Source organism: Hordeum vulgare, chromosome 4H (assembly GCF_904849725.1).
Source record: "Hordeum vulgare subsp. vulgare chromosome 4H, MorexV3_pseudomolecules_assembly, whole genome shotgun sequence".
Classification (NCBI taxonomy): domain Eukaryota; kingdom Viridiplantae; phylum Streptophyta; class Magnoliopsida; order Poales; family Poaceae; genus Hordeum; species Hordeum vulgare.
The window spans coordinates 496,839,332-496,862,449 of record NC_058521.1 but is presented as its reverse complement, the minus strand read 5'-3'; the positions used below and the strand labels follow the sequence as shown (position 1 = coordinate 496,862,449).

The window sequence follows — 23,118 nt, the reverse complement described above, 5'->3', positions numbered from 1 at the left end:
GAATGGAGGGAGTAAGACATAAAGTTAGCAGTTTGGAGTTTTGAATATGGTACTTCATTTTCTTAGCGCGTTTTAAGATTTCTGTAAACTGGTCACTGGAACAATTCCCTTGCATTATCACAAAGCCAAGGGAAAAAAAACAAAGTTAGGCCACCACCTAGCCGCCTTTGGTTTGTAGGATATTTGTGAATTGTGTAAGATAGGATATCAAAGGAAAAATTTCATTGGAGCCATTTGATTTGTAGGAATTGATTTGGAGTGTTTAACACAAACAAATTCGTACGGGCGCTACGGTTGTGTTGGCCATGGTTTAAGTGGAAAGACGCGACCAAGCTATGGGTGGGCATGGAACACAAACTGGATCTCGATTTCTTCTATGCATGCACCATCATCATGATGGGAAATGACACGAGAACACCCTTTTTGGGACTTCCCATGGCTCTTGGAACATCCTTTTGGAGCATCCTTTATGTTTCTAGGCATGACTTACTCCCCGATGGAGCAGATGGTATGGAAGGACTTGGCTCCACTTAAGGTTAAATTCTTTGCATGTCTAGCCTTGCAAACCGGACTTGGACCGTCGATTGTTGGCCAAGCGTGGATGACCAAATTACGGTCTATGTCTGCAAGAGGAAGCAAGAATATGGGACGAACCTATTCTTCCAATGCTGCTTCACCATAAGATTGTGAAACTTGATCACAAACAAACCTGGGCTCGCTCACATGGATACTTCTACTTGGCTACCGGATGGTTCCGTCATGGAGTGGTGGGCCAAGAGCACATGCGCCAACATCCCAAATAGGAAGGTCATGACTCCTCTAATCATGCTTGTTTCCTGAATTGTTTGAAACGAAAGAAATGACAGGTCTTTCATCAAATTACGTCATTGACAGTTTTGCTAAACAACCTTCTAGTGAAGGCTAAGCTTTGGAGCACGGTGGGGGTGAGAACTATGTCCCCTCCGTAAGAGGGAGCAAGAATAGGGCTGGACCTATTCTTTTCAATGTCGCTTTCCCATAAAACTAGAACTTGAATACTTTTACTTGGCTAGAGGATGATTCCATTTACTTGGCTAAAGGATGATTCCGTCATGAAGTGGTGGGCCAAGAGGACCGGCGCCAACACCCCAAATACAAAGTTCATGACTCCTCTAATCATGCTTGTAGTCGTGTATTTCCAAAAGACGAAACCTCATAGATAAGAGAGGGATCTCTTTGGACTTGATTACAAGAATAATTGCCACGTTGCATATTGTATGTCTGACGGTTGTAATATGGACAAACTCTACTCCCTTTTAATTAACTAGCACAAATGCATGTGCGTTGCAACGGGGACTTTTATTTTTTTAATGAAAATTGTATATGCAAACAACACTCGTCGAACATGCAAGACGCTTAGTTGTTGCCGAAATTGATCCCCGTCCTGGTGATGCATTTGTCCCAGCAAGTTTTAGTCAGTTTGACTATAATATCTTCTATATAGACAAAATGTATGTGGTGATTAGATTTTTGTTGAACTACTTGTTGAATTAGGGATTGATTCGTCAAATAGAATTTAAATGTACAAATCTTAGTCACAAATGATACTAAAGATGCAAGGACTCTACTTCAACATATTACGAGATATTGGCTAATTGTCTAAACCTTTTGAGATAGAGGGAAAGAAGATTCAAGTAAAGTAACACAAATTCAACCATGTGGCCCACTATGTTTCCTCTTAAATTAGTTGCACCTATGAGATGTGTCATTTAATGGGAGCAGAGTTTGTAAACCCCAACTCAAATGAGCTCAGGTGAACAATAAAATCGAAAGTTCAAAACAACTGAAGATTTATCCGTGACAAAGATTGACAAATGTTTCGAGTTCTCGCAAAGATTCATCATGGAATCACATTTGTGGAAGGCGTGGTAAAATATTAAAAAAAAATGATACTTCTGAAATTTTACTTTCGAAAGCATTTTGGAGCAATGATTTTTTTCCACGACTTCCACAAATCAGATTTCATGCTGAAATTTCACAAGCTCTTAGAACATTTTTCAAAGTTTTCCGTATAAAGAAGTTATATTTTTTGAACTTCTTTTCAATGTTTTTTGATTTACTGTTCATGCCGAACTCATTTGAACTCGAGTGTAGAAGAGGACTTTCACATTTCATGCTATTTCTAAGCAAATATATTGCCTTTGCATAATTGACCCGATATCTGCTTGCGATATACGACAGCAAGTTGCGTGTGTTACCTTTATTTCCGTGTAAGGATAGTTTCTTATAGGCCTTGTATAACAAAAGATTCTGAAATACCACTACGTGTTGCATCTGTTACCTTTTTTTCATTAGGTTATGTAATGCAAAGTCCTATTATATCCTAAATCTTGTGATTTACAAAGTTACCATCCTAAAACCATCAGCAAGCTCTGGGCGTGAATCACTTGAAGTTAAGTATTATAATCTCCCAGGGAAAAATATGCATATATAATTTGCACATAGCAAAAAGGTAGCTCCACTATAATAATAATCACATACGCACTTGGTGTTCAGAGCTATTCTAATTTCAGTGGCTACCTAATGACCTAACTATATATATATTCATTAACTATAGGTTGCCACAAAACAAAAAGGCACGATTTGAAGCTTCCTTTATGTCTGAAACCCTCCAAGTAAAGTTGTTCTAGCCTTATATAGAAATGAAACAGTAAATCGACTAACGGACCTCGACGGTCATGTGATGTGTGAAACCAGATTCATTCCAGATGGATTTAGGATCAGGGCTGGAGTAGTTCTTCCACAGAAGGAATTGGTCAAATTATACTTCGACAAGCTCGACAACCTTCAGTTCGATGATGGATTTGGGATCTTTTAAACAACTGGACTTGAAGCTATAAGAACAAGAAAATCGCTTGGGGAGTTGAGGTTCAGTCTCAATACAACCTGCAACACAAATCTAAACCCCAAATTCAGGAGCACTATTCCTCCAAAGTTTACTTTTATATTGGCTTTCTATGTCATGAAATTATAGTACCACATATGAATTTGCATAACAATGAAAATAATCAGCATGAATTTCACATCTCAAACTAATCTATAAAACAACTGAGCACAAAATATGTACAACACAAAGAGATGAAAGGAATGTCAGATCATCAATTTTCTCTCCACTGCAATGAAAAGATAACACAAAAGTACTAAAAAAGCATTACAAGAAACACTGTAATGCAAACGAAGGTGAGGTGCTGATGTGCTGACGAGAACTACAAAAATCAGGAATAGAGGATTCCGCTGTTACCCCGACCATGGTGTGCTTTAGTAGGTTTACCTCTAGGAGTGCATGCAGTCGTTGAGTCATTGAGGCCTCATGTGGTTAAGGGGGATTGGGGATGTTTTGAGAGGAAATTCCCCGGGAGGGCCAGAAACCCCACAGATCCTCGGGCGCCCATTTGGTAGGAGGGGTTTGCTTAGCCCAATCCTCTCCGTTCCCCTTCAATCCCTTCCTATCCATGTGTTTCAAAATCCTCCTCGGGGGACTAGTGGAAGCAAAGCCCCGGGAATTTGAGAGGATTGGGTGGAAGAAAGGGATTCACCCAATCCCCTGAAATCCCTCTCTCTCAAAAACTCCCAAATCCCCCTTAACCAAACGAGGCCTGAAGCATGGGGGGGGGGGGGCGAGATTGAGAAACAATAGGAGGAGGTCGCCTTCGTGCCTGGCGAAGCCTCAACCTAGTCCACGTCCTCGCCCAGGAGATGAGGACGACCCCATGGTCCTTTCCCCTCTCTCGTGGCTCTGTTTTCCCATGTACGGCTGTACCTCGCTCGATCTCGAGCTTCCACTAGAGCTCCAGTGCACGCCGCACAACGTTAACGTAGCCACCGCCACCGTCTCGGTGCACCGATGTGTCCACGAGCACTGCCACGACTCGCCCACCTTCTCCGAGGAATATCACGAGCCAGGACGCTGCAGGACGACCGAATCGACTGCGTCTTCAAGCTCAGATCCGCCGGCTGCCATGGTCGATTTCATCACCTTCCGAGCACCTCCAATCTGCTAACCTGCTCTTCCGCATCCCCATGAGCTGCTCTTCCTCTCACCTCATCCCTAGGGCTTGCGCCCGCCCTCTAGATAGCCTCCCCACTTTAGCCGAAGCTCGCCGCCGCCATGTTGCATAGGCGCCGTAGCCAGAGCACGTTGTCAACCCGTTCAAGCACGTAGGCGTGGTCCTAGTATCTCCAGGAACCGAACGCGATAGCTAGCTCGCTTTGCCTAGAACTGCTTGACCGTCGCTGCTGCAACCGAGCTCCTCCACCGTTGTCACTGCAGGCCGCCTTCTCATCCACCAGCACGGCCGTAGCCGTCTCTGCCGCCGACAAGCGCGCGCCCCTCACCCGAGCACGCGCCGCGCCCCGGCAAGGTGTCCTCCATCCTCCCGCACGAGCACGACGACCGCCTTCTCATCCTCCCCCGTCGCCGCTGGATCTGTGCAGAGGGGCGGACGCGATCTGCCAAGGAGTTTTTTTACAAGAAAAAGAAACGTTCTTTTCCCACTAAATGAAGGATTGTGGGTTAATTTTGATAAAAGCCAGGGGATTTTTTATAAAAATGCGACGACGGACGACAGAAGCTGACGGTGCTTTATTATTAATAATAGGGAAAGATTAACGAGGCAAATCTTTCCCCTCCTATTTCTTTGTAGGAGATGAATTAATCCTTCACATTTGAAAAGAACTGTTCTAGCATGTGGACATCAAACTTTCACGCATCCCTGTCCATCGCTAGTTTTTTTATGGTATTCCAATCCTAAGAGCAACTTCAATGGAGCGACCCATTTCCTTCGTCGCCGTTCGTTTGGGTCGACGCGGACAAAAATGATGGCCCAACGCACCGATCCATTGCCAAAACGCGTCCGCTTCGCGTCTGCGCCGACCCATTTTTGGCCCAAATTTGGGACTGAAATGCGTCGGCACGAACGCGTGCGCCCCCTCGGTGTCCGTCCCCAACCACCGCGGTCAATATAATTTATGACGGCCGCCATCCTCGGGCCCACGCGTCGGCGACCGTGGCCGGCCTTTTTTAATCCGAGCGTGCGGTGGGTTCCGCCATCTGCTTCCAGAAGCCCGCCCGTCCATATCTCGCCACCCCTCTGTTTCCTCGTCGACGACCCAGCAACCATGGACAACGGCGAGAACCGCGTTGTCTATTCCAGTGCGATACTGCCAGAGGAGGTCGCCTACCTGCAGGATATGAGGGCGATGCACCTGGCGCACCAGCGCGCCCGTGCTACGCCCGACTTCTTCCCGAACACCCTCGTCGTCCGCGCCATCGCGCTTCTTCCAGAGGAGGCCACCTACCTTGAAGCTCAGATGGCGATGCAACAGGCGCGCGAGCGTGCCCGTGCTGCTGTGCCACCGCCGACACTAGCACTACCCGCGCCGGCAGAGCCCGCCCCTGCTCCGGCACATCCCGACCTCGCCCCCGCGCCGGCAGAGCCCGCCCCTGCTCCGGCACATCCCGACCTCGCCCCCGCGCCGGCAGAGCCCGCCCCTGCTCCAGCACAACCCGACCTCGCCGCCGCTATCGAGGACGCCTAGGTTTTTTCTTCTTATTATTTTTCATTAATAATGTAACGCGTGGACTCTCGTCGGCCTTCGTGGCCGGCTTTTTTAATATTTAAGCGGACATTTTTGTTAATATTATGCATGTTTGGTGCACGCCGGCAAAAATGGGTCGAGCCAGCGTTGGGCGCATGCGCCGACCCAAACGTCGAAACGGACGTTCGTGTCTGCCTCGCCGACTCAAACGGACAAAAGGCGGACAAAATCGCTGCCCGTTTGGGTCGGTCCGTTGGAGTTGCCCTAATACCTCTAAAAAATAAAAATATTATTGAAGATATGACAATATTTCTCTCATTTGCGAGGGCCATTGTGCTAGCTTTTTGAAAAGAAAAGAAAGACATGCCAGGACAGGTTTTAGAAGGAAAAAAAGGCATACACATCAGCCAGGAGGCTACATTCAATATTGATTCTTTACTTTAACTAGTAAGCTTGCATGTGCAACACACGATAGGATAATAGAAAAAGAAAATCACATTCATCTATATAAACTTATGAACCAACAAAAAACATCATATATAAATTTGCAGATGCAAGATTTAACCGAATGGTTGTTTTAAGTAAGATTTATGAACCTATGAGGTTGCAAATTGCAGACAGAAACATCTGATCATTGTAATAGATGCTTGATCATCCAAAAATCAAATAGTCAAAATGAGTTGTAATCATCTAAACATTATATAAAAGTATTTTCATGTGAAGCAAGTTGATTACATAAGTACAATGTTTCGTTAACTATCAAAAAAATACAATATTCAATTCACGAAATCCTTAAGTATGCAAACACAGAAATATCAAGTATATCCACATAACATCACAAAAACAAGTATTTTTGTACTATGTCTTAAAGGAAGTATTTTTATGAAATTGTTTACTAAAGGAAAAAAGATTGGTGGTTCAGTTTAGAAACAAGAAGTCTTTTTGTTATATGTGTGTGTGTTGTGTTGTGTGGCTCCACTGAATATTCAGTAGTAAATACGCATTATGAAATCAATCATGTAATGAAAAAGATATCACAATTAATTATTTAACTTTCCCACTTGTGTATCGATTGAAATGTTGCTACAAAAATTAGTTGTAACCAGTAGGTCTACCTCTTGTTTCCTCAAAACTTATATATAATAAAACTGGGGATGAGTGAACACTTCCGGTAACTAAACTATAGCATTCCCGAGATGGCCACCGCCATGGCTTGCCCGCAAGCTTCACCCATTTCGCTTCCCCAAATCTCCTGACCAAAGTGCTCCTTAGCTCAGAAGAGCTATGGCGCAATGCTACCACCTTTAGTTTGGGTGAGGTCTCATGTGCGTATCCTGGTCGTGTTTCAATGTTATGACCAAAACATATCATCTTCACTTCAAGTTGATGCCATCTCTAAAATTATCTATGGGATTCTTCAGAATTTTAAATCTAGTCATGACTTGGTATGAGCATCATATGGTATTCTCTGAGATGGCAATTTCAGTAGAGATACTTATGAACAAACATGATAAATTACCTTCTCTACAAACCAACCCAAAATATTTCTCCAACTCCACAATGGCTATCGCTGGTGCTCCATTGGTAACCTCACCCAAGATAATTGAATAGTAAAATTACTTCCAAGTAGCTGAGAACTGAAACATTGGATAGAAATAATGAATAATATATATGAATTCAGGTACTCCAAAATAATATATGGATTTAATTACACATGATCATTCAAGCTAGCTTTCTAGAGATTGTTTAGAAAATCATTATTCAAAGCAGTACAAAGAATTGTATAATTTTTTACAAAACGCATGATGTGTGACATTCATACAAAGTTTGACCATATACTTTAAGCATGTTCAAGGTATATTTGTCCAGATATGAGATTTACATTCATGATTATAAACTAAAACCTACTATTCTGCTTTAACACAACTCATCAGAAGGATGACTACAACACCTGGATCATGGAAAATTAGGAGCTTGATGACGTACACACATAGTGCTCGTGGGGTTATTGTTCATGCACATCTTTGGCGTCCGAAGAGACAAGAGGCCTCCACCATCGGCGTGGCTCCGTGAGGCCATCACATGTGACATTGTTGCTGCTGGAATGTGATCCTAGCGACAAAGGGTTTGTGGGTAGGAGGGGGTGCTGATGCCATACCTACGTTGATACTTCACAAACCAAAAATTACATGTTATTACAACATATGAAAACATAATGAAGGAAAGAGGAACATAAAAAACATAAGATGCAAATTGAATTCAAATTCACATCAAAAATTGTAAGAAAGCGGGTGACATCGAGTGACTGAAACATGTGCCGATTGATCTCAATGCAAAATAAATACCGGTCAATGTAAATGACTGTTAGATATCGAGTTTCATGAATATGAAAATATTTTTGTCAGCTGATTTGAGAAATAACAAATAACATAATTACAAGCATCATTTTTGTGTCGTAACTTATACTAAAATTGGATTAGAAATGATTGATTACACAAGCTAGTATGTCATAACTGAACACATGAATAATATAGTGCTCAACGTTGACAACAACCATCAAAATCACAACCCTCGCCAGCCAGCCCTACCAACGGCAAGGTATATATTGCAGACTTTTATATTGGGAAGAATAGTATCAAAATGTCATCACAACATTGAATTGCAAACTATCTTGATGGATTAGCTAAAAAGATAAGAAACGTAGAAGGAGTGCTTCACCTGAATAAGCAGTTGGAAGTCTGAAAGATGTGATGAGTGGTGAACAAAAAATTATCTCCATCGTCTAGCACACCATCGCCTGTTGGAATTAAAAAAGACATGTTTTCCTGTCCATCCCACTTTCATTAGGTCATAAGTTGTTGCACTATAGATATGCATGTATCTCAAAGTGTTTCATGTGTGTGTTGGCTACTGCGCATCCAGCCGAAATAGTTCATGACAGCCAACGATCTGTCTTTCTGTAGGAAATGATAACATTCGCTGCAACAGAGTTTCTACCTGAAGATATTGTTAGAACATGTTCCATAAAATTTGTCTCATGAGTATTGTTAGAACCACTATGTGGATAATAAAGGCAGATAACATACTTGTTCAAGTAAACATCTGCAGTATATCCAAATCATTGTACAAATACGATAAATTATTCGTGGGCCATCACATATGGATGAAGTTTCTTCCAGCCTACAAATCATACCTCTGCGTTCAAGCCAAAAATCATATTTGATGAAATACCATCCCGTGCATTCTAAATTCCCAAAGGATTAAAAATTACAATTATGAAGGAACGATGACACAATTCGAAGGGTAGCAGCAGTAATGCAACCTTTTGATGGTACCTATCAGCACAAACCCAAACCCACAGGGTGATATGAGTCTACCATCTTTTATATTTAACTCTGAATCCTATCCGCAGCCACACAAACCCAAAGGATGATACACACAAGATTCATAATTGTGTAGAGAAAGGAAACATTTGTGAACCTGAAAATTTCCCTTCCACGCCGCATGAGGGTTTCGTCGTCGAAACAAGCACAGGGCCCGCCCGCGAGTGCATGGCAGTGAGCCTCCTGGCCAATGACGTGTCGGACCTCTGCATTGGCAAGCCGGTCGTGAGGTCCCTCCCGCTCTCCGCGGCCGCCGGCGACCTCGCCGCCACGGTCCGCAAGGGGCCCCATGCCGCCGCCGCCTCCTGCATCGCCATCGGCCCGGCGCGCGGCGTCGTCGCGGGACGCGCCGGACTCGCCGACGTCCTCTGCCTCCCCTGCTCCTCCCCCGACGCGCTCGCGCCAATGACGTGCCAGACCTCTGCATCGGCAAGCTGGCCGTGAGGTCCCTCCCGCTCTCCGCGGCCGCCGGCGACCTCGCCGCCACGGTCCGCAAGGGGCTCCGCTCCGTCGCTGCCGCCTGCATCGCCGTCGGCCCGTCGCTGCCGCCTGCATCGCCGTCGGCCCGTCGCGTGGCGCCGTCATGGGACGCGCCGGCTTCGCCGACGTCCTCTGCCTCCTCTGCTCCTCCCCCGACGCGCTCGCGCCAATGACGTGTCGGACCTCTGCATCGGCAAGCCGGCCGTGAGGTCCCTCCCGCTCTTCGTGGCCGCCGGCGACCTCGCCGCCACGGTTCGCAAGGGGCCCCGCGCCGCCGCCACCGCCTGCATCGCCATTGGCCCGGCACGCGGCGCCGTCATGGGACGCGCCGGCTTCGCCGACGTCCTCTGCCTCCTCTGCTCCTCCCCCGACGCGCTTGCGCGCCCCGCCGCCGCGCTCGACCGGCCCGTCTCCGCGCTCCTCCCCAAGGACGGCGCCGGCGAGGTCCGCCGCGTAGATCCTCGTTCAAGGTACTCCTCCTCCCCCTCTTGGCACGTTTTTACGGTGATTACTTTTTCGTGGAAACGGACGCGTCTTTGGTCTTTGCGGACGCCTTTTTCCTGCAACTATCGCGCGATGGGAGGGGCTGCGGATGCGTGATTTTCCTCTTGGTGGAGTACGGTCAGCCAAGATAAAATGCTAAATGTACACCAGACTATGATTAGATTAATGATAACGGTTAGATTTTGATTTATCGGACTAATCCTGTGGTGCTGGTTGGTTGTGGGTCAATTTATTGAGTGCACTTAAGAAAGTTCTTGTTTGCTTATTTAATAGTACTCCCTCCGTTTTTAAATATAAGTCTTTCTAGAGATTCTACTAGAGGACTACATACGGATGCATGTAGACATACTTTATATTATATATTCATTCATTTTGCTTCGTATGTAGTCACCTAGTGAAATCTCTTAAAAGACTTATATTTAAAAACGGAGGGAGTAGTATAGATTCACAACCGAATACAAGAAATCCAAAACTTGGGAAAGGAAACCCAAACCAATTACTCCCAAAAATCACATGTATGCTTTGTTCGCTGTTCCTGGCCATCCTCCCTCACTCGACTTATTTATCACCCACCACCATCATCATCTATACTACTATTAAACAAGCAAACTATTTCTTTCTTAAAACCACACAACAATTGTACCCAAGTTGATTAGCACCGTTAGATTAAATCCATTAAATAAAATCTAATGGTTATGATTAATCTAATCCCATGTCAAATGTGTAGTTAGCAATTTAGAACGACTGAACGCAATCCACCACAGAGGAATATTCTACGCGTTGCCTTCCGCTAATCCTACCAATCAAGCTAATCCCTTGGCTCCCTAAAAAGAAAGGTAATCCCTCCGCTCCTCTCGCTCTCCACACCCACGCGATGTGGAATCACGCGATGTCGCCCGGATCAGAGGAATCAGAGGTCGCCGCTCTGTCCTGTTGAGTTCAGGAGCTTGCCAGAAGCGCCTCGCCGGTTCTCGAGGTCTTTGACCGGAGCCAAAACAAGAGGCACCGATGGCCGCTCCGTAGCCGGGGCCAACAGAGGTCAGCCACACATTCGCCTGGCCGTGGAATCTATCTTTCTCTGCGTGTCAAATGGAGACCAACCGCTGTAGTGGCTCCCGATTTAGTCCTCCTTGTACGCCGTTGGGTTTCTCTCTCAATCCTTGTTCATACAACTCTATTTGCCAAGATCTAATTTCTATCTACGTTTCCAACTAGGGCAATCTGATGCGAATGAGTTTCTTGCCGGATCGGTGCGTCAAACAAACAACTCCTTGATCTTTACTTATGTTTCTTTTTGGTGATGTTCAGGTGTTGCGGTACCACCAGGGGAGCTCAAGGCAGCCCTCGCCGGCGTCAGCCGCCCTGGTGCGGGAGGAAACATGCACGTGATCGGGACATTGGCAACGTTGTCCACGACAGGTAAGAAAATAAACGCAAGGAATTAAGGCCCATCGTGTTTTTCTTTTTCAGTTCTTTGTCCATTCTTGGTCCTGAACTCCCGTCTTGTTCGCTGCAACAGCAAGATCCAGCTACCGGCAGGGACCAATCGACCACTCACCAGGAGGTTGGGCGCTCAGCTCTTGAAGAAGGCCCAAGCCAATCCATGCAAGGTACGAATACCATCCCGATTCTTATTGCATGCGTTGTAAAGCAATTTCTTGATGATGGACCCTAAATTGCTCTGGTGGTTTGCAGAACAGCGTAGTTGTTCCTCCAGCAGCGCGGGTAACCCTCAAGCCAGTAAACAAGAAGCAATCCAATGCTGGGGATGGTGAGGAATGCAGTTTTTCATTTTATTTTTGTACACAAATGAGGCAATGCATTTGGGGCTACTACTCGCTGGCCTCTCCCGGAGCGTGGATTGCAGCTTCGACGCTCGGCTGCTGCCCCACGGACACATTCGCCACACCCCTACAGCCGACGCTTCTGTCCTCCACTCTGTGGCTATCCTTCACGCATTATTTTGACGCCCTGCCGATACTAGCACCACGCTGGCCGGGCTGATTTTCCTTTGTACATGTAGGGAAATTAATTATATGCATGTTCTGTTCTGTTTTCTTTTGCCCACAACAACGTGAGCAGTGATATTATAGTCTAGCTAGCCTCTTTAGTAGGTGCAATGGCAATAAAGCTTATGAGCTCATTTTTAACATGTACGGGAGCAGTTGACATGCTGGTGTGAAGCAGGTATGATAATCCTGTTAGCTATGGGTAAATAGGTATGTGCCTTACTTATAGATAAAGCCTTGCATAATTTGCTCTTTAATTGATGGACTGAGGAGGAGGTCAGAAATGTATAACAACCATCCTTGTCCAAATGAAAAGTATGTCAGTGCTAACATGCTTACCACATCCTAAGATTTACAAATCTATACAATAGGAATGGCTAGCTGTTTTGTGGTCTACAGCCCTGACATATAACATCATCGCTCACCATGTCTGCATGTAGTGTTCCCACATACTGTCGACGAGGGCACGGTGTATTTCATTTTTTTGTTGCATAATGGTTGAACTCGGTTTCAACTTCTGTCGAGTAGTTGATAGGCAGGCCTGATGCAGACATATGGAGGTCATGCAATTCCATTAGCTCTAGAATTGTCCAGTATACTGATGAGGCCTACATATTTTGTTGATGCAGGTTGCAGGGAAACATGAACTCTGGATCCAAAATAGAAGATACAAAGTATAAAATAACTTCATTTCAGGTCATATATTCTATAACAACTAGGAACATGTATGTTTTCTATATCTGATCTCGGCCAAGCCATTTAAGCTTATATGGGTACTCTCTACTTTTTTACAGGGGCGTGTATTGGGAGCCCCCATGATTCAGGGCAAGTGGTACTTGAAGCCAGTGATAAACCATGAAGGATGCTAATTGTGGTTATCCTACTTCAACAACGTGCTTGTCAGTTGCCACTCAAGAGTGACAAAGTACAACATGCCATTTTCTTAAAGAAACCACTTCAACTTTTGTATGTAGTATGTTGTGAAGAATAATGACAGGGCCTTGTTTGTATGCATATCTAATGTATTTTCATGCTGAAGCGGGTAATGTACTCTTGCAAGTCTCGCACGACACCGCCTTTGCACTTGTACTCTTGGTCACGTGTTGCTCAATCAGGTGAGTCTATTTTATATTTTTTCATTCACAGTTATTGAGAATTTGCCCGCGCATTTGGTCCTAGCACTGACAACAATTTGAACGCGTCAATCGGGGAAAGATATACCCATCATCAGTTCTCCACAGTTGGGATGTTGATATGACAAGTTTAATTCTTCTTTAATCTTTACGGAACTAATTCTGCATACCATGTATGTTATATAGAAATGTTAACTTACCATCGTTTTTGTTCACAAATCTCGCACTATACAGGTGATGAGAGAAACTCAGAATGGCGAAAAAATGGTCTTACCACGGGCGGACTCTTCTATCTTACCGACTCCCACTAGCGGCGTTGTATTGGAATCCAGCGATTCAACTTACAAAGATAACATGTAGACTGAACCCCAAGAGAGATAAATTACACCTATTTTTTAAGTATATTTATTATTCAAAGTTTGCATCTCTCTCATATTTACATGGACAATGACTATACCTATTATAAGTCCTTTCAAGTTCACACAAGAAATTAGGCATCCTGCATTCTTTACCACTCCCTCCGTCAGGAAATACTTGTTTGACGAATGGATGTATCTATACGTATTTTAGTTCTAGATACATCCATTTTTATGACAAGTAATTTCGGACGGAGGGAGTATATGACTCTGATTTTTTGTTTTGGGATTTCTTTATTTACTAGAACTTCACATGACATCATCAAAAGATAAGTCATGGGTTTGTATTAAACTTCATGAGAGACACGGGGATCATCAGACACTACATATATTCTACTCCCACCGCCACCGCTCATCAAATTTCTGGAATATGAATTCAGAATTGCCTTGATCTAGACAACACTCGTACACACTTAGTACTTGCTCCATTCACGGATATAAGATGTTCTAACGTTTGTATGGATTGGATGTATATAGTATATACACACGTTTTAGTGTGTTTGTTCACTCATTTTAGATTGTATATAGTCTATATTAAAATATTCAAAACATCTTATTTTGTGGATGGAGGGAGTAGTATACATTGAGCTTCGTCTCAGAGAGTTGCCATTACATGAAAGTTAATTAATTTCAATATGAATTCAGAATTCAATACCCTTATGAATTTCATAGGCTGCTTTGATTAAGACGGATGTATGTAGACGTACTTTAGAATATATATTCACTCATTTTGTTTTGTATGTAGTCACCTAGTGAAATCTTTTAAAAGACTTATATTTAAAAACGGAGGGAGTAGTATAGATTCACAACGGAATACAAGAAATCCAAAACTTGGAAAAGGAAACCCAAACCAATTCCCTTGTCTTCTGAAAATAAACTCCCAAAAATCACATGTATGCTTTGTTCGCTGTTCCTGGCCATCCTCCCTCACTCGACTTATTTATCACCCACCACCACCATCATCAATCAAAGGGACCAAAGAGGACGCGCCAAAACCCCAAATTCGGTGTGCGCGAGGGCCTCAGAGCAGCACCGGAACGAAGCATGCCTTGACGTCGTCGCTCGCCCACTGCAGCCCGTTCCACCAGTGCTTGTCTCCCTCCACCCTCACCCTGCCCTGCCCGCCGGTCACCGGCCGCATCGGTATGCGCCTCAGCCGCGAGCACCCCCTGACCTGCAGCCTCCGCAGCTCCGGGAACGCGCACTCCCCGCCGCCGCCGCGGATGTCCTCCAGCCTCGGCAGCCCCAGCAGCGTCAGCAGCCTCAGCCGCGGGAACGTCACGACCTCCTCCGCCTCGCTGCCCCCCTCCGCGGCGCCGCCGACCAGCCTCGTCATGCCGTTGCACCCGCTGAGGTTGAGCGACTCGAGGCACGGGAGGTGCTGCACCCAGGTCATGTGCGTCAGCGCGTGGCACGCGCCGATGGCCACCTCCCGGAGGCTGGACGCCGCGCCGTGGGACCACTCCATGACGCGGAGCCTCGCCAGGAACCCGAACTTGACCACCTCCAGCCTCGGCGCGTGCGCGTCGGCCACGATCTCCTCGATGTCGGACGAGTACACCGCCAGCTCCCGCAGGCCCTCCTGCACGCCCCCGAGCTCTGCCGCGTGCTGCGCCGACAGCAGCTCCAGGGTCCGTGCCCCCTCCAGCTTGCGCAGGTGGATCGACCGGGCGCACACGCCCGGCGCCAGGCGCGCGAGCCTCTGCGCATCGCCGGTGTTGTCCATCCAGATGCCGAGCCACGGCATGCGCGCGCCGCTGCTCTCCAGGTCGTCGATGACCGGCGCCACGTAGTCGTCCGCCACGGAGACGATGCTCGCGGTGAACAGGTCCAGCACCTGCAGCTTCGCGAGCCGCGAGATCAGACCCGGAGGCACCGTGATCTGGATGTAGTAGTTGTCGCGCAGGTGGAGGTACTTGAGCTGGCTCAGGTTGCTCAGCTCCATGGGCAGCGACAGGATCCGGTTCCTGGACAGGTTGAGGAACTCCAGGTTGACGAGGCAGCAGACCTCCATCGGGAACGCGTCCAGTATGCCGGTGTCCTCCAGGTCCAGGTACGTCAGACTGGTCAAGTGCTGGATCGCCTGCAGCATCCTCCGCGGCAGGGCGCGGTTGCACTGCAGCATCAGCGACACCGGCCGCGCGTCCGAGAGCGCGCTGCCGGCCTTGGCGGGGGCCTCCTCGATGGCGTTGTGCATCAGCGAGACGCGCTCTGCGTCGCGCCACAGCGCCTCCTCGCGGGGCGGCTCCCTCAGCCCGACGCCCGCGCGGACCAGCCACTTGCCGGGCGCGAGCTGGAGTGCCGCGTCGCGGACCACGTCGTGGAGCCGGACGTGCGTGTCGGACGGGCACATGTTGTACCGGTGGTTGTCGCCCTGCTCCAGGAGGCGCGCCGACTCCAGGATGGAGACCACCGTGTGCCCGAACCGGAGCGACTCGTCGACGTCGTCGTACTTGGGGAGGAGGCCCAGGCCGATCCAGCACTGCACGAGCTCGTCCTTGGAGATGTTGTAGTCCTCCGGCCAGAGGGCGCAGGTCAGGAGGCACTCCCTCACCGTGTCACTCTCGAGATTGTCGAAGCACAACTTCACGAGAGCGTGCGCGCTCTTGTCCTGGCCGGGCGCAGTGCTCGTGAGCTGCGGCTTCTTGAGCTTGTCGAGTGCATGGCACCACTCCTCTGCTGTACGTTTGTTGGACAAGGCACGGCCGACGGTGGCTAGGAAGAGAGGCAGGCCATTGCATTCTGCAGCCACCTGTTTAGCAGTAGAGCAAAACTATTAGAGATTTAGGAAGAAATGATTTCGAAGAAAATTAAGTGCTCATCTGAACAAATCTGAACGTCTCAGTCGCACATAAAAGTCACCAGCTGATTGGAAATTACATGACGTATAGCAAGGATCATATATTCTTGAGAACTTCTAAACACCAAAGACAATAGGAGATGTGTACATAATATGCTGCCGATGTAAACTTCTGTCATGTTTGTCTAAGAAAAAACTTCAGGAAATCCGGAACCTCGGCCCAGGCGGTTCCTTGGCATAACCTCCAGCTAGGGGTGGAATCGCTAACCCTGATGCAAATTCAGAGCTTATTATAAGCAGTTTTGCTAAGTCTCAGTCGACTGAGATTTAACAATGTCTCAGTCGATGCTATAGTCCTTTGATCTTGCATGGATATTCGTACATAAAAAATTCAGTTTTTTTATGTACTACATTACTTGACTGAGCCTTGATTAAGTCTCAATCGACCGAGACCTAAGCACACCCATAAGAGCAAAGTCACACGATCCTCCCAGCTCAGAAATGGAATCTTATTTTTGTTCGTGCTATCTGATTGTCCGGTAATTATATTCATCCTACACCAGTGCTTGGTAATAAAATCACAAGATATTAATTCTATGATAGCTCGGGAGGCGGCCTACCCAATTATTGGCTGACCTGGGGTATGATCTTTCGTGGGCTTGGGGTACCACCCTCCTCGTAACCATCCAACTGTAAGTTGATTTTCTGCTAACCAATAGACTGATGTTCGTTTGGATAACAACCAATTTTTGATGGTTGTTGGTAAACCTGGGCATAGTCCAGGCCAGACCGGGTTTCAGGTCGGGCTTTAAAAAGCCCGAACGGGAAAACTCAGGCCCGAGCCCGGCCCGGCCATCGGGCCTAACAAATCGGGCCCGAACCCGGTCCGAACATGCAAAGCCCGGTAAAGCTCGACAGGCCCGGCCCGATCTAGGCTTAAAAAATACGTTTTGCAAGCCCGAGCCCAGCCCGGTCTGCTTTTCGGGCTTACTTTTCAGGCCCGAGCCCAGCCTGATGGCACGATCAGGCCCGGCCCGGCCCGAGATTTTCGGCCCGGGTCAGGTCGGGCCGGGCTGCCCATGCCCAGATGTAGTTGTTGGTAGTGGAGGAAATTCATTTGCCAGTAATACACGCCCACGTTTGGTAGGGGTTTGGTAGGGCCGGTGCGGGCGCAACCCAAACAGCCCCCATAACTCCAACGGTTCCTCTCTCCTTCCTCCACAACTAGGATCCTGTTTGTTTAAAAAGTCCTAGGACTTTTTTTAGTCCCAACTAAAAAGTTCCTAGTCCCTATCTGTTTGGTTCCAAGGACTAAACATGAACTAGAGGTTATTAAATGACATGTTAAAAACCATGTTACCCCTACTAATGAACTAGAGGTTATTAAATGACATGCTAAAAGCAGGGACACTGTTGGTAAAAGTCCAAAAAAGCCCTAAAAGAGACTCTCCCTTAGGGACTTCTTTGTTTAGTCCCAAATACCCATTTTTAATTCCTAAAAGTCCCTTCTGTTTGGTTTAGATGGGAGTAAAAAGAATTTTTTTAGTCCCTACATAAAAAAATCCCTGTAAATAAACACCTCTTAAGGCTTTGTTCGGTTAATCCCTGTCCTAAGGGGATTTGGGGGGAATTTGAATTGCATGGGATTCAATCCCCTTCAATCCCTGTCAAACCCTCTTCTAATCCATGTCAACCGAAAGCAACCTAAGACACCAAGGTTCGGGTGCCAAACTCCTCTGTTCATCTCTTGACTTTCCTTTTGGATGTCTGGTCTTTTTTGGGGAGTCTTTCGAAGCCAAGACTTAGCAATGCCCGATGGTTGGGGTGCATCAATGCATGTGTTTTGGAGCGTTTTCATCTTTTCAAAAAATAAGATGTGTGCACGGCCACACCCTTCTCAAGCTTCTACATGTGTTTCAGGTTGATTGTTGGGAGATATAGTACATCACCAAACCACCTAGGATTGAAGGCCTCATAATCGACTAAGGCCTTCAATTGAAATTTGATAATCCAATTTTAACCGGATCAACAATCTCTCTCCTTTATTTTGTTGACATCATGCTTCCTAATTTTTAAATCTTCATAATTAATTGAGGCTTTAATTTAGAATTAGGTCACCCGATTTTAACCGGGTCAACAATTTTTCAAGGAGATATCCATTTAATATATTTTAAGTCTCTATCTTTCATAATTTTAAAGCTTTTTTATTGGATTGAGGTATTCAATTTTGGATTTGGTTTATAATTTTGATCGGGCCAACGTTTTTTTAAATCAATCAACAACAACTTGTCTATAAAATATATTAACCCCTCTGAGACTCCTGTCACCATGAAAAAAGTGTCACTATGTGATATTATAGCCGAATAAAGTACACGCAACCAACAATGAAAAAAATATCCCCACATAACCGCATTAGAAATAAACATAAAACACACTCCACCGTCTCCCCCACCGGTCAAAATAAATACTCCATCAATTTCAAAATATAAAGATTTTTTTTGGAAAGTCAATTTTTCGTAATTTTGACCAAGTTTAGAGCCAAAAATATCGACTTCCACAATACTTAAAAAATGAAAATTCATTTCGTGATGAATCTAATAACACCAATTTGATATTATGAATTTTAGTATATTTCTCTACAAATTTGATCAGATATAAAGAGGTTTGACTTTAAGAAAAAGTAATACACCATATATTTTAAAATAGAGTGATTAAAGAAATTTGTGAATCCCAACAAATTCGATGACGCAGCAAAGCACGTCCAACCCTTCTAGTTTGTATACTAATTCTTGCATAACCCTATGGGGGAATAAGCTCGTTCACAACCTGGTAATTCTCAAGGTGTGATAAGAATGGATTCATATAACGAGATATTTCAAAGTAATAAAGCTAGCTAACAACACTAAAACCCATGTGATAAGATATGTTCATGTTATTCCTTTTGGGGTGAATTTGTAACTTTTAAACCAGAGTCACTATTGGTTTATAAAGTGGGGAGAAAGCTTGGGCGTACACTGGGGCAACTCATAGTCGGAAGTATCATATGATACCAATGTTTACCATTATGGTGCTATTTCCGAGTGCATGATACCGGCTAAAGTGCATGATACCGGCTAAGATACCACCGCTATGACCAGCCTGATTAATTTGGCGTATAAAATGTGGATCTGTACATTTTGGTCCAAAAGTATGTCGAATTGTTCATACTACTTTGTAACAGATAGTATGAATTTTGTGTCATTTGCATGTCACAAAACAGATATATCTTTTCATCAAAATTCACAACTGACGCTTCATCTTACAATTTTTCATCAAAATCTTGTTTGAAATTTTAAGACTTTGAATTTATCAAATCAAACGTGTGCGTGCCCCATATCCATGTGCACAAAAACTACACTTGCCCCACGTCCATGTGCACAAAATCTGCACCCCTGTTTCAGGAGAAAGCAGATAACTGACAGAAAAAAAGGGGAGGAAATCCGAATTTTCCCAAAGTAGGCAAAGATAGATCGATTGACTGATTACCTGTCTTGCAAGTGTGGAGATTTGGGCGTTGCCGCTAATGGCCTCCTCGCCGGCGTTCGCTTCGAAGAGGCTCCACGCGTCGTCTTCGTTCATGCACTCCATCTTCATCTTCTTGCGGCAGCCCATGTCCTCGCACACCGCCTCGCTCCTGGATGCCACGACCACCTTCCTCACCCGGCCAGCCACCACCCCCAAGGGTTGCGGGATGCCGACCCTCTCCAGGTCCAGGCGCTCCCACACGCTGTCCAGCAGGAGCAGGAAGCTCTTGTCCCTGAGGAAGCTCAGGATTCCGGCGGCCTGCGCCTGCTCGGTCGGCGCGTCGCGGAGGCCGAGCACGGCCACGACCTCCTTCTGGAGATTGGCCACCGTGCAGTCCCTGGAGGCCGCCAGGAGGAGGACGTGGTCGAAGAAGGGTGCGACGCGGCCGCACACGTCGCGCACCTGCTTCAGCACCGTCGTCTTGCCCACGCCGCCGGCGCCCCAGACGCCAAGCGCGGAGTCGCAGTCGCCGAGGAAACGGAGCGCCTCGTTGAGGTACGCCCTGGTGGAACCTGTCTCGGGCGGGAGCTCCAGCTCCTCGGGCTGGAGGAGGAGCGGTGGCGGCGCCTGCGGCGTGGCCAGCGCGGCCTCCAGCAGAGCCGCGCCCTGCTCCTGGATCGCGCGCACGACCTTGAGCTGCTTCTCGGCCAGCCCGGCGACGGGGCCCGTGGTGAGGAAGTAGTGCAGGAGGCGGACAACGTAGAGCTGCCCCGCGTCGTGCCGCGCCTTGATGGACGCGACCTCGTCCTGCGCGTCCTGCACGCGCCGCAGCCACGCGCGCGGCTGCTCCGGCTCCGGCGCGCCGTCCAGCTGCTTGAGCAGGTCGGCCCGCAGCTGCAGCAGGGCCTCGACGGCGTCGTCGAGCTCCTTGACGCGCTTGTCGCCGTCGGCCAGCGGCTGCCACCACTTGCCGAAGAAGAGCACGACGAGCGCGCCGCCGAGGGCGAGCGTGGCGAGCACGGCCGCGAGCTGCATCTCCATCTCCGGTCAGCAAAGGTCAAGCGCAAGCACGGTTCGATCAATGTTCCCCCGCAGGTTGCAACGCGGCGGCGGATCTAGCTAGCTAAGAAGGTCGTGGAAGGCTGCTGGCTAGGCTGGCAATGGAATCGGTGCGCGCGCAGTGGGAGGGACGGGAATGAGGGGAGGCCCAGGCCGGAGGGGGGGTTTAAGTGGAGGAGCGGGGAGTGAGTGAGCGAGTAGTTGAGGTGGTGAGGCGGAGTTAATGGCGCAATGAAGGCGTGAGAGAAATCGGTTGGAGGAGCTTGCGCTTGCTCGGCTCGGCTGTGCTGCAGCTTCGCCGGTGGGACTCACGGAAAAGGAGCTCTCCACGCTGGCCTGGCCATGCAGCCGCGTTGCACCGTCCATAATTCCACATGGCATTCACGGCGCCATGGCCGCATATCCGCTGCCCGCTCAGCTGCTCTCATTTAGTGAGGGAGGACAAACGGGGGGACGCGCCCATTGATTTTGCTGTCTCTTGCGGGGAGGGGTCGCCTGGCTAGGGGTTTTAGGGTTAGGGACAGGAAGCATACAAATGGCGTGCAATAACCACTCATCGTCTTCACACATTTTTTCTTCTTCGTTCGATCGCTTGGGGTTTGAGATGCGTCGTCGACTGTATGAACTCTGAGTGGGGCACCGATAATAGGCATGAAAAACAGGGCCACCGTGGGGGAAGAAGAAGAAGAATAGTGGAGTACTGATTGAAGGATTGAGCAATTGATGAGGCTACGATCATGTTTTCCAAACCCATTTTCTCTTGTTCCAAATTGATATATGACCCTTATTATATTAGGGGTGTCGACCAACGTGCACATCTAAATACGAAAAGAGATCGTGTATGAAAACGACGAGTCAAAATGTGCATTCACTGCATCCACAGTGCAGTCATATCCACAACTGCCGACTGAAATGAAAATTTATGTGGGACAATTAGCACTCCTGATTTCATCTAGAAGGACATGTACTCGGTGCAATCCGAGATGACTTTTCTGGGTTTGACGGGTCAGTTTAATAATTAAACTAATTATATTTTTGATAAACATAAACAATACTCCCTCGCTAAGAAGGAGCATGCAATGGGACCCAAGAGCCAACAAATTATGCGAACATATACAAAAGAAATAGTAAAAGAGATGACACATAAAATTGCGAGCGGATTGATAGAAATTAATCAATTAATCACTAGGCATGTGAGTTGACTTTCCATTCATCGAGGCTCATCGTGTTGTATATATATCATGAACTCTCTTTCAGGATGTTTCGACCGTGGGTGATTGTCACTATTGTACTTTCCCTCCTTTACTATCATCTCAGAGAAGGAGAAGTACAATAATGACCCCATACTACAAACAGTCGGCATACTTCAACCAACTCTCAACAATCGGCCACACGGGTATTTCAACATTCGGTGATGGCCGTTCCTTCTTTTCCTTCCTTATTACCAAGGTCGGTAAAGGAAGAAAAATAAAAGAACGACCACCTACGATATCATTCCTCTAAAAATATCAAACTATCGTAGAATGAGCCCTATTGGACTAAAAGTCAACACACAAATTGGACAATGGTGACACATGGCCCCTAAACCCTAAAAATTCCATATTATAAGAGGTGCTAACTTTTATTACACTGGTTTTAATTTCACGGTCTTAATATACATTGCAAATCAAATAATTCTTACTCAAAAATCAAACCATTCAATTTAAAGTTGCTAAGTTTTATTACACTTTAGCTTAAATTTTATAGTCTTATATACATTGCAAATCTAAGCAAGAAAACAAATATGGTAGTAATTTTAACCTAAAAGACGAGCGACAACATGATGAGGAACAAGCCCCGAGCGACTTGGTAGCCCATGTGAAGGCGTGACATGGGGCTGGAGCAAAGGTGCGATGTAGCGGCGCCTGCGCGTGAGGCTCATCCCCCGCTGTCCTCCCCTTCGTTGCCGCAGGGCAAAGCCCGGTAGGGGAGGTGGTGATGGGGCCCTTTTCCTTCCTCGTCGCCCCCTATAGCGCGGGATGCGGCAGTCACGTTCAATGCGAGATGTTTTAAAAATCCAGAAAAATGCACTAATTGTAGTACTAGCATGACATAATTAAATTAATTAGATTTTAAATAGACATAAACAATATTAGAGTAAGAAGGAGCACACAATGAGACCAGGAAGCCAACAAATTATGCGAACATGTACAAAAGAAATAGTAAAATAGAGGATAGATAAAATTGCGAGTGGATTGACATAAATTAATCCAT

At 46.7% G+C, this 23,118-nt stretch overlaps 2 protein-coding genes across 2 annotated transcripts; one reads left to right on the top strand and one right to left on the bottom strand.

Moving 5' to 3' along the window:
- Positions 1-9,044: 9,044 nt before the first annotated feature.
- Positions 9,045-13,023, top strand: LOC123450658. The gene is made up of 9 exons (XM_045127799.1): positions 9,045-9,358; positions 9,393-9,567; positions 9,609-9,944; positions 10,888-10,982; positions 11,253-11,363; positions 11,464-11,554; positions 11,640-11,715; positions 12,583-12,649; positions 12,748-13,023. The coding sequence occupies exons 1-8, from the start codon at positions 9,129-9,131 to the stop codon at positions 12,597-12,599; spliced, it is 1,131 nt and encodes a 376-aa protein (XP_044983734.1). The 5' UTR covers positions 9,045-9,128; the 3' UTR covers positions 12,600-12,649; positions 12,748-13,023.
- A 1,255-nt stretch (positions 13,024-14,278) lies between these two features.
- On the bottom strand, positions 14,279-20,932 carry LOC123449130 (disease resistance protein RPS2-like). The gene is made up of 2 exons (XM_045126226.1): positions 19,828-20,932; positions 14,279-16,254 (listed from the first exon to the last, which is right to left on the bottom strand). The coding sequence occupies exons 1-2, from the start codon at positions 20,845-20,847 to the stop codon at positions 14,524-14,526; spliced, it is 2,751 nt and encodes a 916-aa protein (XP_044982161.1). The 5' UTR covers positions 20,848-20,932; the 3' UTR covers positions 14,279-14,523.
- Positions 20,933-23,118: the final 2,186 nt, after the last annotated feature.

Excerpts from the sequence above, each read along its gene's own strand:
- LOC123449130 (XM_045126226.1), bottom strand. The coding sequence starts at position 20,847 with ATGGAGATGCAGCTCGCGGCCGTGCTCGCCACGCTCGCCCTCGGCGGC. Across the intron at positions 16,255-19,827 it reads TCTCCACACTTGCAAGACAG|GTGGCTGCAGAATGCAATGG; the intron begins GTAATCAGTCAA and ends ACTGCTAAACAG.
- LOC123450658 (XM_045127799.1), top strand. The coding sequence starts at position 9,129 with ATGGCAGTGAGCCTCCTGGCCAATGACGTGTCGGACCTCTGCATTGGC. Across the intron at positions 9,359-9,392 it reads TGCTCCTCCCCCGACGCGCT|AGCTGGCCGTGAGGTCCCTC; the intron begins CGCGCCAATGAC and ends TCTGCATCGGCA. Across the intron at positions 9,568-9,608 it reads GACGCGCCGGCTTCGCCGAC|AATGACGTGTCGGACCTCTG; the intron begins GTCCTCTGCCTC and ends CGCGCTCGCGCC.